The following is a 26,135-nucleotide window of genomic DNA, read 5'->3' as shown; positions in this document are numbered from 1 at the left end:
CCCGATTCTTTCCTGTAGTAGTTTTACTTCTGTTATGCTTTGTACATTTCCTTTAAAATACTTCTCTTACTCGAATTCATACACTACATGTTATTAGTTTTTCAAACTTTAATTGCAATTGCGTGCTGAATTCATGTGCCTTTTCTTTGATCATTGTTCACCTTGTATTGACTCATGCAGAGACTTCACTCTACTCTACCATGCAGCAGGACAAAGTTTTCTCTGCCCATGCATATGTATTTTGGAGTTTTATCTGTTTTACGAGCTTTGTTTTAGGTTTTTCCTAGCAATTTTATATTGCTTTCACATAGTGGGTTCATTCTTCATATATTGCTTTCACGCAGTGGGACTATAACACTACACTATATGACTACCTTGCAATCCTCCTACTTAGACCTCTTATGCCATGGTATGGCTAGGAGGGAGGGGAGCACCTCTATTTATAGGTGCTCATGATCATTGTGGTGTTGCCATGTGGCAACTTCCACACTCTTCTTTACAAATATCTAACTCTAGAAGTTTCATCCTTATCATACCATATAAATATCTTGTTACAGAGTATTCATAAGTTGCCATGAAGCATGGCAACTATGGCTCATGCATTCTCTCCAATTTTTAGAGCTTTCTTACCTTGCCATAATCTTATCCTTATACATGGCAAAGTTAGTCTCTTGAGATCTCCACAATCTTCTAGAATGCTTCAAAGTATGAATGCATATTTCAACACATCATTTTTGCTATGCATCTTCAAAAGCCTGTAAACAAAAGAAAACCAATCTTGTGCGGTGTACTAAGTATATCGGAGGGGAGGGCTAAAACGTTAGGGCCGGCCGGTGGCGTCGTTTGGCATACGTTCACTTTGTATTGACTCATGGTAGCGTACAATCAACCAAATACAGTACTTGATACACAATAATGTTTTTTTTCTAACTGTGTTTGTACGTGTGTGATTTGAGCCTTTACAGCACCACTCCCACACATGAGTGAGAGAGCAGCAGGACGAGCTCGAGATCGTGCATGATGGCTCCATGGTTCATCAGAAACTGATCGAGTATGAGATCATTGTGCTCAGTTCACCAACACATCTCTAGAGGTTTAACAGGCCACCAGATCATTGTGCACGACACGATGTTACATTCAAACAGTGGCACCGGTCCACCAGATCCATGAAGTTGCCATTTGCACTGCCAATGCTGCCTTCTTCCAAGGCACCATCAGACTCTGGGAGATGGGATGCAGATAAGAAAGAAAGAAAAAACAATTGTCAAATACATACTATACATTAGTAATGTGTCCAGACCAAAAATTACCAAGTGAATATGTACTGTAATGACGTGTATAGCATTGAGGATGTATACGTACATGGATTAATTAAGTTGACATGGACAGCGTCGACCTTCACCAAGATCGTGGTGAACTCGGCTTTTACCAGTTGGCTGGTGTATCCATGATTGGTCGCTTTGAAGGTACAACGATGTTCCGCGTCATCATCGCTGTTGTAGCAAGGACCTGAACCTACCCTGAGCTTCAAATCCATCCATCTCTACTGCAACAACGGACCTCCTTAAGCCACGCGACTCGCTGATGGTGCCATCAAAGAGCCGGATTTCTTGATGTAACCCGCTGATGAAACAGCCGACGCACAAACTGAAATTGCTCCGCACTTCTGATACAACGACTTCCACCGTCGCCTCAACTGCAAAGTCGACACGTGATACAGTTATGTCAACTGCTCCACGGTCACCATGGATACGGCTTGCGGATGGTTCACTAGTAGTTATGGTCATCTCGTTTATAGTTGATACGCCATCAATGAGCTGCAGATCATCTTTTTCTTGCTTTCCTATCTTGATCCTCATGTCATATTCAATTAGAGTAGTGTACTAAAGCTCAATCCCTCGCTTAGGGCCAGTCATTTCAATGAGGGAACCCTACAAAGATGGTAGTATTTAGTAGCTCGCCATACAAAAGCAAAGATATATAGTCTAATGATTAAAACTTCCTTATAGTGTTTCACTTGAAACAATACTATACTAAAGGGACATTTACAATTGACAATTAACATCATAAAAGTGCACAAGTTAAAACCATTTTTTGCAGTGTACTAAACAAAAATAAATAAACGCAGCCATGGGAAGAGAAGACGTCTCGTCGCAAAAAAAAAGGGAGGAGGGGGTGTGGAAGAGAAGACGTGTTTGATTTTCACGGATGGACAGTTTCTCAACAGCAGGCTCTACGAACCGAGCTATTGCTCGGTTCTATGGAACAGTTCAAAACTGTTCCCATTTCACCTTGTTTAGAGCATGTGATGCTCACTTATTACTTTCATAATTTAGGTCAGTTCTTGTAGTGAATCATACATTCATAGCATAACACTTGCATTGGTACAGTAGTTGTGTACACAACCCAAAGTATTACTCGCTGCTAAAGGGATCAGCAAGTCGCTCTCAACCGAGAGCGACACGGGCGGCGACCAAGCCACGCCCACCCCTTCTCCCCTGCTCCCCTCGCCTTGCTGTCGCCTGAGCAGGCCGCCAGAAGTCCGCGCGGCCGCGAGGACGGCGGCAGCGGGACCTTCGCAGCTTGGCTCCCGTCGTGGGGCGCGTCCCCTCCGTGCTCGCCAGAAGCATCCTTTTGCAGAAAATCACCAGATGTTACTGAAAAAGTAAATAATCATAGAATATATATCTTGGCACAAGAATAGCTAATCATATAGCTAAACAAAAGGAACTCAAAGTGCAAAATTATCCTACATCTATTTCACTAATCAATAGCAGAACTCGAACAACTCTCACACTATACCCAACTTCACTGATATCTCATCAGTTCTATGAATGTGAAGGTTTGGCCATTATTGTGAGATGAATACAATAATGTAAAATAATTGCAGTTAAGTGTGGGTATGTACCTGCTCCACGAGGATGGGATCTCCATGTTAAAATTGACAACATAATTAAGCAGCGGATCCAGAATATCCCTTGCAGCTATGTATCCATACAACTGTACTGGGCCACCCTCCACTTGAATTTTAGCCAACTTTAAAGAAACAAATTGCAACATGCATGGTGTTTGAGGACACCATGCTCTATGTTATAGGATATTTCATAATTTTCCTTGGCTATTTGCACAGGTTGGGATGATCTTAAACATATTTAAACCCTTGGATACAAGAACATGCTAATATCCTTGAAAATTGTGGACACATTCCGTACTACAGGGCATCAAGCCATTGTCATGTCATAAAATTTCAAATGTAGAATGTGGTTTGTATAAACTGAAGTAAAAGGGTCAAACGCCATTAGAAAGTGAAGCTGCGTTTTCAGGAAATTGAGATGTAAAGTGAACTGAAAAGTAGTTTGAAGGAGAAAAGTAATTTAAACGATACAAAAATATTTTAATGGGGTTATCTACTTATTTATCCATTAAAATCTTCAGATAAAATATCAATAAAACATTATTTTTTATAAAGAGAAATAAGGGACAAAATCCATTAGGGAGGGATGAAGTGACCCATTTTATTAGTTCCAGGGTAAAGCAATTGAAAAATAAATTAGGTAGTTATCTAGGCAATAAAAAAACAATAGGGGGATATACGATGTACAGTGAATTACATTGTGAAATGTACGTTGCCTTATGAGGTGGGCTAGGGGATCAGAGAAATTATTGAGAGGTCTAGCTTAAATATGAAGACAGTGCACAATGGCACAAGCTACACTTTGCTTACGGCTCGACGGTTGGCTACATGTTTTACTTTTGTAAATGCATAACCATAGAACCCCCATGTGAAGTTTGGTGAGATTTTCTTCTATATGTGGCAATTCTTTGGGTTACTTTAATTTGAACTCATCTTTTTTTATGGAAACTTAGATTGCTGCAAATAACATTTTTCTGTCTGAGCTTTTTTCCTTTCAGACACACACAGCCCAATTCCTTCCTACAGTAGTTTTACTTCTGCTATGCTTTGTACATTTCCTTTAAAATACTTCTCTTACTCGAATTCATACACTACACAGTAACATGTTATTAGTTTTTCAAACTTTAATTGCAATTGCTTGCTGAATTCATGTGCCTTTTCTTTGATCATTGTTGGCTTGTTGCAGATACAGTCAGTGGTCCGAATCAAGGGTATCAGACCCCAAAACAGTTGCCTTGTTTGTCTTGATGGACCAAATGATGAGTTGAAAGAAAGCTACAGAGGAGGAGTCGAAGATATCTGCTTATGGTGTTATGCTAATGGGAAGCTTATTAACCTTTCAAGAGTTTATGGATCCAAGTTGTGGTATACACCACGCCTGAGGATGGATCATTTTTCATTGTCCTTGAGTACAAGAAACGTCATGTTGCGTTGACACTTGCGAGGAGGGATTTGTACTTTATGGGCTGGAGATCCATACATGGCACTTTTGAGTTGAAGTCAGATACACAGGTTGTATGTTACATGGCTGGAGACCCCGTTATATTGGATATCAGCACTAATTATAGGTTTCTTTGTACCAATAATGATGTTGGTCAGAAAGTGATGGCCTGATGGGGCCCTGGGCTCTTCGAGCTGCATTTGAAATACTGCATAAATGCTGTGGGGTTATTTCAGGTGACACTATGTGGGCCATCGGAATCATTGCTGTGCACTTCCCAGAGGCGGCGAGGATCCAGGGAGTCGTGAATACTGCATGTGACTCGTTGTGCCCAATCCAGGGGTGGGAAGTAGCTACACTAGAGAGCAATACAACTAACGGATAGAATCCAAACTCATTTTTTGTCAATAATTGGGATCATTTTGGATATGAGGGTATGCAAAGAGTACATTACCTTCTCAAAGGACTTACCCCACCCCCAATTGAGAACCCTGCTGGTGCTAAGATCACATTAACATCCGGAGTGGAGATTTTCAGACAAATCCGGATATTACCTCGAGATGCATATGATAAATGGCCTTTTGAGCACAAGAAGAGGCCAAAACCAATGTTTGAAGGCCCACTGGATGATGGTTCCAAGGTTATGAAATCTCCCAAACGCTTGAGAATTGAACCGAAGGAATGTGGTAAGAAAAAAGCATCTCAGGTGGAGGATGTTTTCATAGAAGATGGGGGGTATCCTTCCTATAGCTTGCTAGATGAGTAGGGCTCTGATTTGAAAGATGAGGAAATAGCAATGGATGAAATCAAAAAAGATAAAGGGAAGATGAAAAAAGAAATCAATGGTGAGGAAGAACAATCTGATGTGAAAGTTAATGAAGCTACAATATCTGGACAGGCAGATTTAACCATGGGTGATTACTTGGACCACTTCCCTATGGTGAGAAAGATGTTCAACTTCAACAGCACTAGAGCAAAAAGTTTGGAGTTTCCAAAGATGCCGAGTTTGATTGCTAGACCTGTCTACTCTTCTGCCAAAGAACCTCTTCCGTCATATGGAATAGTGAGGCCCAATCCAAAACAAGTGACATCATTTGTTTGTCAAATGAAGCCTGGTTTTGGTAAGATAATTTTCTACTATATTGTTGTACAACTAATTGTGCTTGATTTAGCATAAACTGAAAGATATGTATTGTTTGTAGTTGTTACGCCCTGGAACCATCCTCAAGTACCTCATCTTCAAAGAAGGTGGATTAAAGCTTGCTCTCTTGTGACCAGATTCTTCCGCCTCATTTGATAGTTGATTAAGCTTGTGGAGGTCTGAAGCTTGTGATGGTTGATTAACCTTGGATTATGAGGAGCATTTGCTGCAGCTCCTGCTCGGCCTGGATGGGAGTTACTCATTTACCGTGCACTATGAAATTTAGAGTAAGATACTTAATAAGCACAAATCCTAACTAGAAGGCATATTTTTTGTGAACCCTTAACATTCTTACGGGTTCACAAGGCTCTTCTTGGGTGATTTCTGTCAGCTGTCATTGTTTAATACTTCATTGTGGTTTGACATATGTAGGACCAAACACCCTTAACAATCTCACAGGTTCACAAGGCTCTTCTTCTGTGACTTCTGTTAGCTGTCATTGTTTAATATCTCATTGTGGTTTGACATATATAGGACCAAACACCTCATTGTAAATGGAGTCCACGGCTTTACAAGAGCTCAGGTCAATTTATATTGATGCAAAGCTACTTTGCCCAGTCGTAGTTGACTTAGAATAATTTATGGTTGCACCGCTTGGCTTCTTTGCCAATCATGTCTAGCAGAGAATGTAATTGCACTGCTGCAGTTATAGTCAGAAGAATGTAGCTGTCCTGCTGCAGTTTTAGTTGGAAGAGATACTAGTGCCTGCGAATTTATCCATCTGTGCTCACTGTGTTTTTCCTACGTACCAAGGACCCAATTGTGTGTCCATACCCTAGTGTTTGTAAGATTTTGTTCTTACAAAAAAATCTTCTCTATTCTGATTTGCAAGTCACTTTGCAAAATATTAATCATTCTAGATCTGTTCTCTTTTGCTGAACCAAATATCAGTATGGACCATGTGTTTCATATCATAGATATAACTGCTGATCTGAATGCCTAACAGGAAGGCATTCAGAAAGATCAGCTGTTTTCAGCTTGGCCTTGAACTGAAGATGCACTGGCAATCCTGAATCTGGGACACAATTGTGTCAAGTTACTTGTGTTGTCTCTCTCCAGTTACTTTGTGTAGAGAGATAATGAGGGGGGTGCCTAACTGACACGAATGACATAAGGTATGAGTCCCTTTATTACAGATAATGGAGGAATTATTTCTAAGTGTGTTGATGGCGGCAGGACCAGGATGACCGAGACGAAGGTGCCACAAGTTGGAGGAGACGGCGAGGCTGGCGTGGGGCTAGTGGTGCTGGTGGCTGGTGGGATGGTGTAAAGTCGGCGCTATTGCAACGAAGAATCACACGTCTAGTCGGAATATCCTGATAGAAAAACCAAAAGCGTCAAATTCTATAGTGCAATTATTGTTCCTAGTAAACTGACGAACAAAAATCAGGTTACGGATGAGGGATGGAACAATAAGAATATTATTGAGACGAAATTGTGACGTGTTGGTGAATAGGGTGGAGTTGCCACGACACGAGATGGGTAGGGTTTGACCATTGCCTACAATGATGAAGGAGTGGGAGGGGGGTAGGCGGGAGAGTAGTATACCATCCGAGGATGCCATGTGGCCGGAAGCACCGGAGTCCACAACCCAGCTGCCATTTTGTAGCACCATCTGGTTGAGAGCTGCAACCAGGCCGGCCTGATCCCACATTTGGGCTGCAGGGGACACTTGAAGAGGGGCGAAGGTAGTATGGGCCTGCGGAGCCGGCCCAAGCAGCCCAGGAGCCGCCGCGCGCCAGTCCCCGCTGCCACCAGAGCCATGCTAGCTTGCGGGCTGTTGCTCGGCCGCGTTGGCGTAAGCACCGGTCCCTAGGCTGAAACAGATCCACGGGCTGGTTGGGTGAGGCGGGCCACTGGCCTGCGACTGGAAGCTACCGTTGGCCTGTTTGCCCTTCCACTTCTTTTTGCCGCCGCCACCGCCGGTCTTCTTCAGCTGGAAGCTGCCGGTCTGGATGGAGCCGGACGTCAAGCGGCATCCGCTTGGGCTGTTGTAGGAGGAAGAGGTCGAGCCGGTCCCCGCGAGGAGTGCGGTGGAGTTGGTGACCTTCTCCTCGTTGGCGAGCCGGAGCTCCTTCAAGGCGAGCATGTCCCAGGCTTGAGCGAAGGTGGGGAAGGTGGCAGTGGAGTTGGTGATGTCATCGGTGGTGTTGGAGTAGCGCAGATTGATGCCACGGAGGAGATTCAGCACCAATTGCGATTCCTTGACGGGGTGGCCAATGTCGCGGAGGGCGTTGGTGAGATTCTTCATGCACTGGCAGTACTCTGAGATGGAGGAGTCACCCTGCGTCATTGAGTGGAAGTCATGGCTGAGGAAGATTGCTCGGGACTGCTTGTTGGTGCACAAGAGGCCCTCAATTGCGAGCCAGAGAGCCCGGGCAATCTGCTCGTTGGCATCCATGGCGAGGTCGAGGATGGAGTCATCGATGGAGTCGAAGATCCAAGAGCGGACACAGCAATCCGCTTGATCCTAGTCAGGATCATCGGGGCGTGGTGCTGCCGTGCTGTCGATGTGCTATTTGAGGCCGAATTTGCCGCACATCGACTTGAAGAAGGAAGCCCACTTGGAGTAGCCGGAGGTCTTCATCGTCAAGGTCATGGGGACGTGAGACTTGATGGAGATGGTGGCGTTGGGGTGGACGACGGTCAGTGGCTCCGGGTAGAGGATGAAGCCGCTGCCACCAACCTGCGCCGTGCCATCACCTCCGCTAGGAGAGGATCCAGAGTCGAGCACAGACTCGGTGCCGGCACCCGTGGCGGGCATGGTATCGGCGTCGATCACCGGCATGGTGTCGGCGCCCGTGACGGGCAAAGTGCCAGCGCCGATTGGCGGCATGGTGCCGGCACCTGTCAACAGCAGCGTGCCGGACATTGTGGACTCAGCGGTGGAGTCCTGGGACATAGGCACCGCGCAGAGAGAGGAAGGGAGGAGCGCCACCTAGAGTACGGCGCGTCGAAGAGGTGGACGCGTTGCAATGGACTCGAGGCGCGGTTTAGGGTGGAGAGGTGCTGAAGGAAAGGCCCGGGACAGATTGATCCCGGTCTCATGATACCATGTAGAGAGATAGGATTGGAGGAAACACCACACCCTAATGAGGAGGGAGGTGACCTCTTATATATATAGTCAATATGGCTTGGTATACAAAGAATACAATCTCTAATACTTCGACTTTGTTTGCCCAGGTTAAATTTTACTTCTGATTTAAGTTTGAAATAAGGGTAGTTTCAGCTTCTTCTTTTTTTCGAAACAAAGCCAGATTATGAGCCATTTCAGAGTATTTTGAAATAATGTTCTCTTGCCTTCCCCACTCTGGTTTGACAAAACAGAGCCATGTCAGCTTTTGTCAAGACACATCTTGGAATGAAACAGAAGATGCTTATATGACACTCTTATTATTTTATAGAGGTAAGCTAGCTAGCTTCAGTTCAACCCAAGTCTTGTTGGCCGCTAACATGGAGCGTGCTAGCGTTCTTCTACCTTTGTGCTGTATCTCTCCAATTACTTTGACTTTGTTTGCCCGGGTTAAAATTCTACTTATTATTTAAATTTGAACTAAGAAGTTTTAGCCTTTTCCAAACAGAGTCAGATTATGAGCCATTTCAGAGATGTTAAGCATGCTGTTCCTTTGAACAATGCAGGACAAGGAGGTGGTGTCGGTGGTGCACAAGCTAAGCAGAAGCAGAAGCTGTGATCTGTATATTAAACAAGCTGTTTAAATTATTTGTAAACTGCAATCAGCACATTTGCTAGTCCATGGAACCAATATCGTTGTGCATTGGCCAGGCAATTTAGTTGTGTACACCTGTTACCGTAATATACTTGTGTGTCTGTTACCGTGGTGAAAAATTATGTATTCTCCTGTGCTTGAAGCTGCGTCTCTTATTCTAAATCCCTGTATACAATCCCAGTCAACGAACAAGAGATTTCTAAGACGGGGATTAGGGAAAAACCCCCACAGGGATTGAGTGGCATGGGAGGATCCACTTAACCCCTACCTGGTGAGAATTTGATCCTCGTTTCCGGTATATTGTGGCTGATCTGACTGCTTAGTGATACTTTGTGGTTAGCTTAGTTGTTCCGGTAAAAATTGCAGTCAGCTGATAACATCTTCAAGTTATCCAAATGATTTTTTGTTTTCCTGCAAGAAAATTCTTTGACTGATTAATGCTTATACCTGAATCTTAGTTACATGTAGGGATGCATCCATGATATAGTCCCAAGAGTTGCTTTGTCCTGACTTAGTGTTTTCTTGTAGCCTGAATGGAGCTCATTGTTAAACAAGAGTTGCTAGGTTTCCATAGTTCATATTTGGGTATAGTTTCTGGATACAAAGATTTGCAGGCTAGTTGACTTTTTTGTTTGCGACTTCTTTCATTGTTAGACACCTCAACTGATAGGCAACATAATTGTTATGGATCTGCTATGTTATCCTACGACATATCATTGTCTCCATTTAAGAGTTTGAACCTTGTTCAAAATAAGCATTTGACTTGATGTTGCATGGACAAGGGATTTATGATAATCTGATATGTCTTAGCTAATTTGATACAGTGACATGTGACTTACAGTAATCTGATATGGCTTAAGCATCTGTTTGCAGGATTCTCTTCTGGCCGAAATCGGTTGCTTTCTGCTCTGCATGTGTAATCCCCAAGATGGTGTCAAAAACCTTGTGAAAATCAAATGTAAACAAAATCATGGGGCATTTTCTTGTGTGCGCACATTGTAGTGTTCGGCTTCTGTAAAAGACACCAAACATAAAAAAAATTCTAAACTTTATGATATCATAAAAAGTTAAAAACTGTGACCATAATTCTCCACAATAGATATCATACAGAGGTTTAGCAGTGTAATGGTATTTCTAGGAAAAAGGAACTATGTTACTTGAGCTCACCATTCAAAAAACATTGTAGATCACTTTACTCTAAAAAAGCCCCAAAAAGAAGGGGGACGGGTTGCCGCTGGAAAAAAAAAGTATGGCGAGGTGAGCATTGAGCAAGATGGAGACTTAAATCCAAATCTTCCATTTGACTCGAGAATTTCAACAAATGATAGTAAGCTTTGCGCACACAGCGATCAAGTCAATTGTCAGCCCTGACCAATGTGCATCGCCTATTAAGCTGGTGGGAGCTGATGATCTCGGCTGGGACTGCTTCAAGAGGAGAACAAATTCAAACCATGATCTACACTGCTTGGAACATCTGGAAGGAACGCTGTCACTGGGTATTTGACAACAAAGCACTATCACCAACTGATCTTTCTGCTGTCATCAGGAATGACATTGCAATGTACAAGTAAGCATTATTGTCGGATGGTTAATAGTACTGTAAACATTAGTCTGCTAGTTTTTTTCAGACCAATTAGTCCTTCCTGTAAATAACATTGCTTTCTACTATAATGAATGGGCAGAACACCTGCCACTAATTGCTCAAAAACAGCGATCAAGTTCGTAAATCTCAGTAAATGATCGGAGATATACTCCTAGCTTATCGGGGTTGCATTGCCATGTAGATAACCCGCTAGTCGACGGTCTTTATGAATTGATTGCCGCGTCCGAGAGTGAGCATCTCGAAGTCTCTCAAGTTGAAGCGCCACAAGACTTGAACCAAAGTTCAGAAGAGCCCAAGACTAGTTTGGAAGGCAAACCCGGGGCATGACCCCTAATTTCAAAACTATGCAATTACCTTAAATAAGTGTTTACTTTATGTATTAAGTTCCTAGGAATTGAATGGAACTTTAGTTTAAGTGTTTACTTTATGTATTAAGTTCCTAGGAGTTGAATGGAACCTTAGTTGCATGATCCCTGTGACTCCCAAGTTCAAATACTAGTATGTGTAGGTCGATAGAAGTGCCATGCTTAATTAAGAACGGTAGAAGTCGAGTGATTGCTTGTCACTCGCGAGACATAGGATCTTTTGATATTTATGGCAAGTTATTCGAGAACGAATCACTGGAAGAAAAGTTGGAGACCAGGCGGAGATAGAAATGAAGTTGAAGTTAGTGATGTTGGTTGCACTCTGCCTGTGTCGATTAAGGTTCGTTCGTTGTGGCCCTGCTGATTGAGTTTGAACTGTACTATACACATGCTGGAAGTAAGAGGTAGTTGAAACTGGTAAAACTTAGTATCTTATTACACGATTGTAGATTGAGTTGGTTGTGTTTCCTATTCGTGTGCTAGTCAGTAACTCATGGCTAGCCCGGGGAGGTACCGGTGGGGATTAGCACTCGAGGGTCGCAGTAGTTCTCAAATGCCATCGCTCTTTAAGGGAATTGTTTGCCATATGCGGCTCGAGGGGGCATGCATATGCTGTGTGTATAGGTCCACCTTGTAAGATTAATAAATCAAATTGATTCACCGTCGCTCTCGGTTAAGAGAACTTTGATCATTGTATCATATCGTAGTAAGAAGTGGAATGAAAAGAAATGAGAATGATGTTGATGTTGTTTCTAATCAATTATGTTTCCACGCTGAAAAGTTTTGAAAATATTGTTCACTTAGAATAGTTAGCTCAACTTTAATTTGGATGCTAAAACTTGAAAGTAAGGATCCATTCTTAGTTGCTTTCTGATAAAACAAACCCCTCAGCCAAAAGCTTTGCATACTAGGAGTCAACTAAGTATATAGGGCCGGGGCGCGCAGGGAGGCGTGCGGCGGCGTGCAGCCAGGAGGAGCGGCGGCCCGCGCCCAATCCTCCTCCCCTCTCTTTTTAGAAGCTTTTTCGCCTTAACCCCCTCCCTTCCCTCCTTTTTCCACCTGAGCCCCTCATCTGTTTAGCATTTGGAATGCGGGTTGATTTCACGAAACATCAGGATCTTTTTTGAAAAATTAGGGCGACGTACGAAAAATCCTAGCAGAGACTGCTTTAATAAGTGGTATATAGATGTGACTGGATTAACCATTAAGAGATGGTTAGCGCATGTTCCACCACACGGTGCTTCCCGAAACGCAGAAGAGTACTGCGCCTCCACTAGAAACCCCTATCGGCGGCCTCCGTGGAATATGGGCCCCTCCCAACGGCAATAGCGGCAGCTCATACAGCAAAATCGGCCGGACCTGAACCTGGCTCCGACGCCGGCTAGCGAGGGAGCTCCAGCGAAACCCACGCTGGCCAATGCAGACGCCCGATGCGGCCACCCGGCGCAGACGGCGGGCGTGTAGGCGGGTGTGCGGGCGCGGACATGGGCGCGGAGGCTGGGAGGGCGGCCATCGGCGTGACCGCCTGCAGGGCTCGATGGGATAAGGTTCGATGCGGCAGGGAGGGGTGTCAAACGGTTAGTATGCAGCCGGGGTATTTTAGTCATTTCCCCTCGGATTCCATTTAATCTGAATAGAATATAAGGTTCAGTGTCCTACAGCAAATAGGGGTACGGGGTGTTTGGGAGACAGTGGCTAAACTTTAGCCATGTCACATTGGATGTTCGGATACTAATTAGGAGGACTAAATATGAGCTAATTATAAAACTAACAGCAGAACACCTAGGCTAAATCGCGAGACGAATCTATTAAGCCTAATTAATCCATCATTAGCGAATGGTTACTGTAGCACCACAGTGTCAAATCATGGACTAATTAGGTTTAATAGATTCGTCTCGCGATTTAACCTAACGGTTGTGCAATTAGTTTTATAATTAACCTATGTTTAATACTCCTAATTAATGTCAAACATCACGGGGGCTAGCCCCTGTCTCCCAACCACCCCTGAGCAGTGTTTTCTGTTTTGTACTCCCTCCGTCCCAAATTGTAAGTTATTTCAAGAATCTTGAAGAGTTAAAGCATCTCAAGTTTGACCAAAATGATAGAGAAAAATATAAAAATTTATGACATCAAATAGATATACTATGAAAATCTAATTGATAAAGAATCTAATGATACTTAGTTGACATTATAAATATTATTATATAAATTTGGTCAAACTTGAGATACTTTGACTCTCCAAGATTCTTGGAATGAATTACAATTTGGAACGGAGGGAGTAGCAAAGACATGAAAGCTAACTTTGAGTAATGTCCCACGGCCAATTTTGCCTCGGCGAAGAAAAACAAAAAGACCACCTGCGCACTGAAAAGAAAAGAAAAGAAAAAACCAGTAAACGCAAGCGTGATTGGTAGGCGGGATGGTGGCGTCCGGAGGACCATCCGGCATCATCTCGTGTACTTGGACGTGATTGGTTGCTCTTCCCGCATCATATGGCTGCACCCTCTGGTTCACTCCACCCCTCCCATCCCGCATCCCTCCATCCGTCCAAAAACTACCTTCCCTCGCGAGCCGGGATGGCACGGTGCAGGTGAGTGCGCAGGGCCCATGTGACATACACCCAAAACTCTTATCCATACATGCAACCAAACACGATTCCATCTCATACTGGACCAACAACAAAGACAACCAAACACAACTTGGTGCACGATTTCAACCCGTCTCCTGTGAGCCTGGACCGGTCCTTTATACCGGCTTCCTATGCCCGGAGCAACCAATCACACCCTAAAAACACCCACCGTCCCCAATCCAGCTACCCTACTTCGCCCGCCGCCGCGCTCTCAGATGCATATCCTCTCACACTCGATCCTTCGTCTCCTCCTCCGCCCTAAAGTCGCTGCATCTCCTGCCCCGATGCGCCGCCTCTTCTCTACTTCGCGACCTCTCCCCTCCCCTATGGCATCAGCTCCACTTCGCTGGTGGCGGCTCCCGATCCACCCGTCCGTCGTGTTTCCCGCTGTGTTTTCTTGTTCTGATGCTAAAGTTTGCGCATTTGATTGGTTCCTATAGTCTTCGATCTGGATTGTATCCAACTTTGGGTTTTGTAGTAATATAACCGTTCTTATGTTGATTTTTAAAAGCAAATGGGAGAAAATCTTCTAATTGGTTGGACATAACTCCCAAAACACAGAAAAAAAAGGCTGAAAATAGAAACCAATTTCAGGCTTACATAACATTCCGTTACAATTTCAGTCTTCACTGATGATGCCATTTTATTTGTGTCGGGTGTTGAGGTTGTTTTTTCATGCTCTTTGGTGATAGATTTCCCCATGGATCTCGGAGCATGGCCAGCGGCAGTGGAGTAAGAGGCGAGGAAGAATCTGGTAAACCAGACAGCAGACCGCTCATACCTTCTGTAAAGGACATTATGATTTCCCTGGGCGAGCACTCCCAGCGCATGAAAAATGTTGAGAATAGTGACACAACCAAGGAGTTCTGTGAAGGTGGAAGGAGAAGCATGGATGCCATTTATGGTGATGAAGAATATCATAGAAAAACCGTGGAGGGCACAGATGGCAAACGAGAAACATGGGGGAAATGGGGGGGAGTTCTGGTGGACAAAGATAGGAGGGAAACCAAGGGTCGCGAGGGGCAAATCATGGTCGGTGGTGACGAAGAAAATATGAGCTGTGCAGCAGAGATACTTCGTTACTCTGTTGATAGGGTAGTCCCTCTGAATATACTTCCAGATAGCAGCCACCGTGATGCTTCTATCTACAGGGACACGTCGGGATGGAAAAAAGAATTCCGTATTGTGGACCGCAGAGAGAGTAAGTGATCATTATTTCATTTCCTATTTTTATTTGTTATTGGGACGTTTTGTCAAGCTTTTTTTTTAATAAAACGGCAGGAGCACTGCCATGCCATTTAAGTAGAGGAAGCAAGCAAAGCCTTACATAGGTTTGATTACATAATAAATAAATAAAAAAAACTCAGAAAGTTCAATAGCATGATAACTAAGGTACAATCGGTCCTCTGCAGGCTTGCCTGTGCGAAGCAATCTCTTCCTTGATGAACTGCAACACCTGCAGGGGAGATGCAGACACGCCCTAAAAAACCCTTCAGTTCCGTTCCTTCCAGATATTCCACCCTGTATACATGAGAAGTGCAGCAGTGACTTGGCGTTGGTTCTTCGGCAGATTGCGTTGTGTAGTGACGCTGACCACCACTCCTCAATGTTGGTTCCTAAAAGAGGCACCTTCACCATGTCATCAGACCAAGCTCTTGCAAGGTTCCAAACCTCTTGCATGAATGGGCAGTGGAGGCACAAATGCTCTTCCATTTCTTACTCAGAATTGTGCAGTGCATAGAGAGGGTTACACAGCCAATTCCGAGCTGCAAGCTTATCAGTGGTTAATAGTTTGCTTTGCACCAAAAGCCTGGCAAAGAATCTGTTGCCTTCAGATTGGGCTCTCCAGATTGCCTTGGCATCGAATGTACTATAGGACCCCTGGAACTGGTTGCAGGCAGACTTTGTAGTATACCGCCATCAGCCGTCCATCTCCACATGATCTGGTCTGCCTCCTCGGTAAAGATTACTCCCTGAACAAGGACCTATAGCTGTACAAACTGCCATTAACTGAACTGAGGACATTCTCCAAAGGCCTCTTGTCCAGCTGTGATTATGCAGGTCCTCCCTGACGGACTTATGCTTGCGCCAAGCCAGCTTATACAATCCTAGAGCAATGTCCCGAGGTGCTCTCCCATGAAGCCATGAAGAATTCCAAAAATCTGCTGTTTTCCCATCCCCAATAGTGACGTTTGTACTTATATTCTGAATAATTGCCTGTCCACATTCACTGGCAGTTCAGAACCTACCCAAGGTCGATTGGGATCTTTCAACTCGTACCACAGCCATCTGAGGTGCAATGCACGACTGAACAGATCGAAATCATGAACTCCCAATCTGCCAAAATTTCTTCGGTCACATCACTTTCGTCCATCATACTTAGGCAATGTCCTACATTTGCATCTGCTGTTCCCTTCCACAAGAAACCACGCCTGATTTTGTCCAATTTTCAAATTGCCCACTTTTTCGGTGAGGTGAGGACCGAGTTGAGCAGCGTGAGCCTTCTGGCTTTTGTTCAGTTGTCTCCCCTTCCAAGCTGGCAGCCTTGTTGCAACTTTGTCAATCTGAGGTTGTATGTCAACACGCCATAAAGCCCTTGTATGCAGTGGTAAACCTAGATACTTGCAAGGTAACTTGAAAAGAGGACTTCTAGAAAGAGAAACAAAAGGAAGATAAACTGCAGTAAGGGGTGAATTAGTCTGTTTTAGTAGTTCTTGGAGAAAAGTGCAATGAGAAATAGTTCAGGTGTTATGAAATACATGGGGGGGGGGGGGGGGTAAAATGGAAGCTTTCCTTTCTGAGGTGATTAGACACTCTTTTTCTTTGGATTTTCCTAGAAGAAAAACTTTTCCGGGGAGAAAAATTCTTTATGCAAAGAACATAGATAGTTTCCTATTAGATGAAGAGAAAGTTTTTGAAGCGGCATGTTCTTTTTTGTATGGCAAGTATTTGTCTCCTCTATCAAGTTCCAGTTACAATATAATTTGTATTTTTGTGAAGCTCGGTTGGAGGCAATGATGTTATCAAATCCCACGGATTGCGTTATGGATGAAGAATATGGAACTTGCATGTGGCATCGACCTCGTCGCATGCTACAAATTTTCTCATTAAAGGTGGCTAAAATTCCTGTGGATGCTGGAAAGATAGAGTTATATGGATACATAGCAGCGCGGGATGATCTGGAACCATTGCTTAACTATGTCGTCAATGTTAGCAGGGATGATCCTATCATCGTGGAGCAGGTGCACATCCATATCTGCAATTGTTTCAAGAGATAAGTCTAGCTAACGGGCTTAAGTATTGAGGTTTTCTTACTTAATCTCCTTGAGTACAAAACTATAATAGAACCTTTGATGTATTCAATATCGTCTAAATCGCCTCTAAGCCAGTTTTCGAGTGGTTTTGGGCCAGCAACCATTTTGCATGCCATAACGGTACAATTACCTCCAAAACCGCCCTTAGGGATTATTTTTAGACACTGGAATACTTCTTCGGTCAAATAACCAATTTTATGATTGAGTTTAAGTAAAAGAACCTCAACGCTTTTATTTTTTTTTATTTTTTTATTTTTTTTTTGGGGGGGGGGGGTTAAGTTATTTCAAGTTGCTTTATTCTTAAATGCAAACCAAATTTATCACATGCATAGAACAACTGAGATTGGATCTGTATGCCATAGTACAGGCACTTAATCCCTTTTACATCAATAAAGTTGGGATAGATTGTGAATGTTTGATTAACTGTGTTCTTGAATTATTTAACAGACCTAGGCTCAGTTTGCACTCTTTATTTCCTAAATAAATTACGAGTAGGATTAGTTTATGATTGATGTGCCATAATCATTTGTTGTGTCATGACTCCCATGTAATTAATCTGCCCAAACTACTAATACCAAGTCTTATATTGTGGAATGGTGATTTAAGATTTATGATAAAAGCATATGTAAATTATGAAACTAACTGTCACATAGTCTAAACAAAATCAAATAGAATATTTTTGACTCTTGGCTGCACTTAGCAGATGCATAGCATGAATGATACCTTTGATACAAAAGGTTCTTCTCTGTTCTCTTTTAATTTCACACAAGCTTATGCAATTAAATACTTGTCTCTTTCTCGTTTCACACAGGCTTATCAGCTTATGCAATTAAATATTTGGGATATGAAACAAAATCAAATAAATAGCAAGGAACCAATTTTCCCTCACTAATACTGTTATGCACCTTATAACCATTCAGTTTGATATTTGACAATGATCTTGGTCATTGATTGTCAAATATCCCTTCAAGTAAACAGCTACAATGATCTTGGTCACTGATTTAGCTTACATATTTCTTTCTTTTATACGAGGGGATACTAAATAAATAACAATAATTTTGTAGGGTTCTCTCATCACCATGGCCCCTAAGCGAGGGATCAAATTGGGTTATGATACTCTAATAGAATATGATATGAAGATCAAGACAGGTGAACATGAAAAGGATGATCTACAGCTGATCGATGGTGTATCTGTTATAGGTATCATGGGCACTCCCAATTGGAGTGTATTCACAAGTCGCATCATTGGCAATTGTGGCGCAATTGACATAAGTGCATCACGTCTGGACCATGCAGTTGAGGCGACTGTAGAAGTCGTCATATCAGAAGTCCAAGGCGGTTTCAATATGCGTCTCGGCTGTTTTATCAGTGAGTTTGATGAAGAGATCCAGCTCTTTGATGGCACCATTGGTGAGCCCCGTTGCTTGACGAGGTATGTGATTGCAGTTGTGATAGGCACTCAGATGGATATGAAGTTCAAGGTAGGTGCAGGGTCTTTCAGATCATCAGAACATTGCTGTTCCTTCACAGCGCACAATCATGGACATGATGATCAACTGATAGAGACCGATTTTGCATTAATCTCGGTGAAGGTGACTTGGTCTGTTTTACCTGGTGGTTGGTCATCTGACTTTATGCAAGCTTTGTTGAAAAGCTGGGCGTGACTGGTAGACCTATGAGGAAATTAGCAGTCTAGAGTGGTGGCAGCAGGACTGGAACAGTACTCTAAGTTTAGGCGTGCCAATTGTAAAAAAAAAAATGGGAATCCCCAACTAGTGTAAGAATAAATGAGTGTTTTAACTGTGTGCCTAGATATTCGGTTCGTTGAGTACATGGCCATGCAAGCTCCACCGCTCTATGTTGCCGTTGTGCCGTGCAGCCTGTTGCAGATACAGCTTCTCTCAATTTTTTCCAGCACTTTGGGGGTTTGGTTACGAGTACGGAGGAATTTCCGAGCTACACATCCATGCGCAGCAGGGATCCCCTCCTTGTTACCATGTTGACGCTGTAGCCCATGCGTATATGTTTCCAGATAGCATCCCTATTGCAGACCATAACGAGAGTAAGTGTTTGATATCTCTTTCCACCTATATAGATTCAACTGATATATTCTCTGCAGAAATGTTGGGGTTTATGTTCGCTTTACGTTGTTACTTTTACTAGTTGAATGCCGGAGCTTATCCCTGTACGGTGTGTGGCAGCATGCTGGGGGCTTCAACTATCCATGGAGTCGCGCGCTGTGTCAAACATAGATCATCGCCATTCTTGTGTTGCTACAGCTAAAATGAAATTCCGTCACGGTGTTTGCAATACAGGACGCATCTAACCATCATGCCTTCAGTGTGTTTCTTCCCTGGTTTATTTGGATTGCTCTCTAAACTATCTTCCCCCAGCCATCTATATTTTTTTTTTACTAAAGTAGGTTCAATTCACTCCATGGTGGTATTTATCTTTTTTTTTCATCATCTTCTTCCTCCCGCCGCCCCGCCTCCAACCCATCCTGCCACCTCCCACCACCGCCTCTGGCACCTCACCGGCGCCGCTGCTGCCCCACCGCGCCCTCCCTTCACCTTCCTCCACTCGCGGCCAGCGACTCCCGTCGTCCACCTCCCACCGCCGCCATGTCGACTTCACCCATCGACAACCGAGGCAAATCACCGTCTCGTCCACCACCACCACTGCTAGGCAAACCGGTCGCCCCCCAAGCTCCTTTCTAAGCCTGCAGATCCTGAAAAATCCCAATCCCTAATCCTGAATCCCTAATCCCTCGGCTTCTCACCGGCACGAGGGAGGGCAGCGGTAGCGGCGGCGCGCAGGAGTCACAACGTGCTAGGGTTAGGAGGGAGGGGTGGAGAAGAAGCTGATCCAACAGCTAGTAGTGGAAGCACCAATCTCACCTCCGAAAGATAACTTTACTTCTTTCTTCCGAAAGATGGATAGGATTCCCGCTCCACTCTTCCGCGAGAAACCAAAAGACAATTTTGGCGCCAAAACAATCAAAGCAAACAAGACCACGGCCTGCAAAGAACCCGCCCGAGCCTGCTACCAACAATGCCACTGCTACCCCCACGAGCCCAGAAGCCCAATAACGCTCACTGTCATCATGGGATGGGGCCACGTGGGGAACTGAAGAAGACCTGCAGAACAGAAGAAGCTGTCCAACAGTGTTGCTAGGCTTGCCTTTATTATATTTGGCAAATCGGCGAAATGGACCCACCAGTGTTGCTGGGCCGAACTGGGCCGTCGTAGGACGAGAGGCGTCGGATGCAGCGGACGGCGGGTCGTACGACCAACTTCTCGTGCGCCTCCACGGCCCTACCCCGCCGGCCGCCACCGCCGCGCGCTCAGTTTCTCTCACGCTCGATTCTTCGCTTCCTCCGGCGCCCTTACGCCGCCGCCTCTCCTGCCTCAATGCACCGCCTCTCCTCTCCGTCGCGACGTGTCCTCTCTTTCGTGGCCTGTTCGCCGCCTCGCTGGTGGCCGCCAGCGCTCGCGCGACAAGAAGCGCCACTCACGGTGCCTCCCGATCCCACCTTTTAGTCGTGTTTCACGGTGTGTTTACTTGCTCTGATGCTAAAGTTTTCGCCTTTATTCAGTTGCTATGGTCTGGGATCTGGGTTGTGACAAGTTTGGGTTTCTACTTACCGCTCTTATGTTGTTGAATTTTGAAGGGGAAAAGCGAAGAAAATCTGCTAGTTAATCACGTATGACTTCCAAAACATTAGAAAAAGTCCCAAAAGATAGAAATCAATTTCAGGCTTAACGTTACGATTTGAATCCTGACTGCTAAGACCACCTTCTATTTCTCCCTTGTGATAGATTTCCTCATGGATATCGGAATATTTCTGACAGCAGTGGAGTAAGAGACGAGGAGGAACTAGATAAACAAGACAGGCGACTGCACATCCCTTCTTCCAAGGATTTTATGATTTCCCTACGCGAGCGCAAAATGAATGAGTTTGTGACTCCTTATGGTGTGGAGCCTTCTGTCCACAGTGAAGATGAAATGAGAACAAGTGTGGATATCATTTTTGGCGATAAAGATGCTTCCACGACAAATTTGGACGTCATAGATGGTGAACGTGATACAACGGGGGAAACTGTGGACATAGGTGGTTGTAAACTGTCTGGTGGCGATGAAGAATATGTGAGCAGTGCAGCAGAGATCCTGCCTCGTTACCCTGTTGTTGCTGTAGCCCCTATATGTTTCCAGATAGCAGCCACCGTGATGGTTCTATATACAGGGGCACTGGGAAAAAGAGTACCGTATTGCAGACCGTAACGAGAGTAAGTGTTTGATATCTCTTCCTATATATAGGATCGGCTGATATATTCTCTGCAGAAATCTTGGGTTTAATGTTCGCTTTACGTTGTTACTTTTACTAGTTGAATGCCTGAGCTTATCCTTGTCCAGTGTCTGGCAGAATGTTGGGGGCTTCAACTATCCATGGAATCATGCTCTGTATCAAACATAAATCACCCATTCTTGTGTTGCTACAGCTAAAGTGAAATCTGCAAGGTGTTTGCAATACAGGACACATCTAACCATCATGCCTTCAGTGTTTCCACAAAGTTTCTTGATTATTTGGATTGCTCTCTAAACTATCTTCCCCCCAGCCATCTTTTCCTTTTTTACTAAAGTAGATTCAATTCAATCCATGGTGATATTTATCATTTTTCCCTCATAAAAACAGGTTTTATGGCATCCTGCCCTAGCTTTTTATTGTCCCTTTTGTATCCTTGGTGTTAAAACAGGTTTAGGTGCTCCCGACCTATGCAAATCGTTTAGGTGAGAAGGTTCTGAAATACTTTGGGGGAGTAAAATGTACCTTTTCTTTTCTGGGGTGATTAGATATCACTCTCTTTTCCTTTGCGGCTACCTAAACGGAAAAGTTTTTGCAGTAGCAAAATTCTTCGTAGAAAGAACATACCAGTTAGATGAAAAGGAAAATTTTCATTAGGGCCATAAAATACTCAAGTGTCATGTTTGCTTTTTGTATGGCAAGTGGTTGTGTGGTGTTTGATTTCCTTATTACAATGTAACTTGAATTTTATGTATGAAGCTTGTTTGGAGGCAATGATGCAATCAGATCCCACAGATTGCAATATCAGCAATGGAACTTGCACATTGCATAAACCTCGTCGCATGTTGCAAATTTTCTCTTTAAACTTGGCTAAAATTCCTGTGGAGGGTGCCTCAGTCGAACTGTATGGATATGTAGCAGCACGGGATGATCTTGATCCATTACTTAATTATGTGGTCAACTTTTAGCAGGGATGATCCCATCACCCTGGAGCAGGTGCACATCCATACTTATATGCAATTATTTCAAGCAATAAGTCTGTTAACACCTCATCCACTTAGCTCTTGATATATCCGGTAAAAGAGATGTGGGACATGTCAGGCCATTGTAAATGTCCATTAAACAGACCATGTGGGCCAAAGCACTTCCAAAATCCACCCTAGGGGCTGATCTAGATGGTACGGGATACTTTTGGGAGTCAAATACCCGATTTTATACTTGAAGGGGTTAAGTAGATGTAACAATACTTAAGGTAGTTAAGTAGACTTATTCCTTATTTCAAATTACTTCAGTTATTTCACAGCATAAGGCCAAACTAATCACATGCATAGATCATGTGAGATTGTATCATACTCCCTATGTATAGGAAAAGGAAGTCGTTTTGGACAGCGACACGGTCTCCAAAGCATTACTTTGACTCTTTGTTTTTATAAAAATATTTACCAAAAAGTGATATATGTATATTTTTATGAAAGTATTTTTCAAGACAAATCTATTTATATAGCTTTTACATTTCCAAACTCAACAATAACTTAAAAGTTATTCATGATTTATATTCCCAATATTTGACCCAAATCTTGTCCAAAACGACTTTCTTTTCCTATACGGAGGGAGTACATACTAACGATGGCATACAAGGACTCAATCTCTTTTATATATCATTGAAGTTGGGATAGGACTATAGGAGTGAATGTTGTATTTACATCTTCAATTATTTAAGAGACGTATGCACAGCTTGCACTCTCGTGTTATAGCTCCCATTTATTATTTGGTTTAGCTGCAAAAGGATGCTTCCATGTGACAAACCTGTCCAAAAGTTGCAAAATAATACTTTGGATTGTGTAAGCCACAATTATACCAAAGTCTTGCATTGTGAAATGATGATTTACTATGAGAATAGATCTAAACTATGAAACTAAGTAGCATTTATTCGAAACAATAGAATTGTTTGGGATTCTTGATTGCTACTTAAGAAAAAGGGCATACATAGTTGTAAAATAAGCATTACAAAGATCTTGGTCATCAATTGTAAAACATCCTTTTTAAGTAAAGAGTTTTGCTTTAGTAAATTTATTACAACTTTACAAGTGAAACAGCAGCTTTAGATATTTTTTACATTGACATGAGAGCTAAACAACAATAATTTTGTAGGGTTCTCTCATCAACATGTCAGGCCCTAAGCAAGGGATAGATTTGTATGGCACTATTCTAATCGAATATGACATGAAGATCAAGGTAGGCAAACAAGAAAAAGATGACCTACAGCTGATCGCTGGTGTATCAATCATGGATGACATAGACACATGTGATCGTCGTGCATTGACAAGCCGTATCCATGGCGATCACGGGGCAGTCGACATAACCACATCACGGCTTGACCATGCGGTCGAGGCGACCGTAGAAGTTCTCGTGTCAGAAGTGCAAGGCAGCTTCGATCTGCGCCTCGGTTGCTTTGTCAGTGGGATGCCAGAAGAAATCCGGCTCTTTGATGGCGCCATTGGCGAGTCACGTGGCTTGAAGAAGCCTGTGGTTGCCGTGGTGATGGACACTTGGATGGATTTGAAGTTCAGGGTAGGCGCAGACTCATCCATCCCTGTTGAACATTGTTGTTCCTTCAAGGCGAACGAGCATGGGCATGCTATTCAGAGGAAAAAGACTGATTTTGCGTTGATCTCAGTGAAGGTGACTTGGTCGACTTTGCTTCGTGGGTTCTAGGCGTGTATAACTTTTCTGCCCAAGAATTGTCCATCGAACCCTATAGAAACCAAACCTTTTTTTTTTCTCAGATTGGGAAACATGTGAATGACGATTTGTAGCTGCTCTGTCCACTCTGACGAGCCAATTACAGTAGCGTATCGATGTCACAAATTCCAAAATCATTCATCATTTTCCTTTTTGTGAGTCAAAAACTTATCTGCTTCAGTTCTTGCAATACAGAAGTACACAAAAACAGAAAAAGGACAAACTATATACGCAGAGAAACTTAAGCCACTTTGTCTCTAGAAAACAGGGTATAATACGGTAGGTGTCGATCTCACTGGCGACGGCTGCATGAAGCGCCGAATTTCTCATGGAGTGAACAGGAGAGATGAGCAATCGTAGATGAAAATGGGAGTTGTTCAAAACATCATAGCTCGATGGTCGCCTCCTTGGGTGCGACATGCCAAGGGGAGGAGCCGGGATCGCTCTGCTTGCAGCAGGGATCATGGCTCATGAGAATGCTTCGTTGTATTGCACGGCTTCTGGTCTGGGAGAAGCACTAAAATCCTCAGTAGCAGTGACCTCGCCCTCCGTGGCTCCCCTTCGCCACCGTCGCCGCTGCCCCGCCTCCTCGCTCCCCAATCTGGCGGGGAGATGGAAGGCCGCGGGAAGACGAAGGGGTCGGGGAGTAGAGGGGTTTTATGCAAGAGAAAAATGGCTCGGTAGGGGGTTTTCTAAGAAATTCCTTCCCACTGTACTTTTCCTCCGACGAATCTGGGTCGCTTAATCCCGAATGGACGGTGCAAAACAAACCCACCCTTTGTCATCGCCGCTCTTCCCGCCCCCGCCAGTGTCATCGCCGGCGCCGGCGGCCTCTGCTGGGTCGCACACGGCGACCTGCATCCAAGCTCCCGCGCTGCGTGTTTGGAGGAGCACGAGAGCCGCCGCCTTCTCCTTTCACATGGAACGCTCGTGCTCCGGGCTGCGGCGGCGGCGGCGGCGGCGGTTCAGACACCACGCGTGCTTGATCCGTATTGCTGCAAGATCATCGTGGATGAAATCGGGAGTTGTTCGAAAGATCATAGCTCGATGGTCACCTCCTTCGGTGTGTCGACATGCCAAGGGGAGGAGCCGGGATCGCTCTGCTGCATACGGGGGTCATGGCTCATGAGAATGCTTCGTTGCATTGCACGGCTGCTAGCCTGGGTAGAAGCGCTGAAATCCTCAGCAGCAGCGACCTCGCCCTCCGTGGCTCGCTGTCGCCGCCATTGCCGCCGGCCCGCCTCCTCGCTCCTGGCGGGGAGGTCAGATGGAGGTGCCCCGGGAAAGAGGAAGGGGTCTTGAAAAATGGTTCGGTAGGGGGTTTTCTAAGAAATTCCTTCCCTGTACACTTTTTCTTCGACGAATCTGAGCCGCAAAATCCCGATCAGACGGTAAGAAACAAACCCACCCTGGACGGTATCTCGTTCACCGTCCACCCCTGGACGGTATTTGATTTGCCGTCCACCCCGCGCTGGCTGGCTCGCCGCTCTTCCCGCCCCCGCCAGTGCACCATCGCCGGCGCCGGGGTCCTCTGCTGGGCCGCTCGCGGCAACCTGCATCCAAGCTCCCGCGCCGCCTGTTCGGAGGAACACGGGCGCCGCCGCCTTCTCCTTCACGTGGAACGCGCGGGCTCCAGGCGACGGCACCGTCGGTTCAGACACCATGCGTGCTAGGTCCAGGTTGCTGCAAGATCATCTTGTTCCATCACGTCCTCTTTGCCTCCTCCGACCTCGACTCCCCCCGCTCCGTCCATTTGCATGATTCGCCGTCGCCGTCGCTGTCGCTGGTGCCAGATCTTGTTCCCGAACAAACGAGGTCACTGAGATCAGAGGAATCAGTGCGCGCTAATTTTCACTGTCGTCCTATTTTCGGCTAGATGTGCCATCTCGTTTAT

The 26,135-nt window shown here is 44.5% G+C and overlaps 1 protein-coding gene and 2 pseudogenes across 1 annotated transcript; 2 read left to right on the top strand and 1 right to left on the bottom strand.

The window, feature by feature from the left end:
• Positions 1–959: 959 nt before the first annotated feature.
• Positions 960–3,060, bottom strand: LOC117853500 (uncharacterized; annotated as a pseudogene).
• Positions 3,061–13,454: 10,394 nt separating this feature from the next.
• Positions 13,455–19,052, top strand: LOC117845658 (uncharacterized). Its single transcript, XM_034726725.2, has 4 exons — positions 13,455–14,251; positions 14,574–15,082; positions 16,882–17,123; positions 18,260–19,052. Exons 1-4 carry the CDS (start codon positions 14,013–14,015, stop codon positions 18,857–18,859), a joined length of 1,590 nt encoding a protein of 529 aa, XP_034582616.1. The 5' UTR covers positions 13,455–14,012; the 3' UTR covers positions 18,860–19,052.
• A 718-nt stretch (positions 19,053–19,770) lies between these two features.
• Positions 19,771–24,214, top strand: LOC117853490 (uncharacterized; annotated as a pseudogene).
• The last annotated feature ends 1,921 nt before the right edge of the window (positions 24,215–26,135 follow it).

Source organism: Setaria viridis, chromosome 1 (assembly GCF_005286985.2).
Source record: "Setaria viridis chromosome 1, Setaria_viridis_v4.0, whole genome shotgun sequence".
NCBI lineage: Eukaryota > Viridiplantae > Streptophyta > Magnoliopsida > Poales > Poaceae > Setaria > Setaria viridis.
The sequence above is the reverse complement of the archived record's forward strand: the minus strand, read 5'-3'. Positions and strand labels throughout refer to the sequence as shown.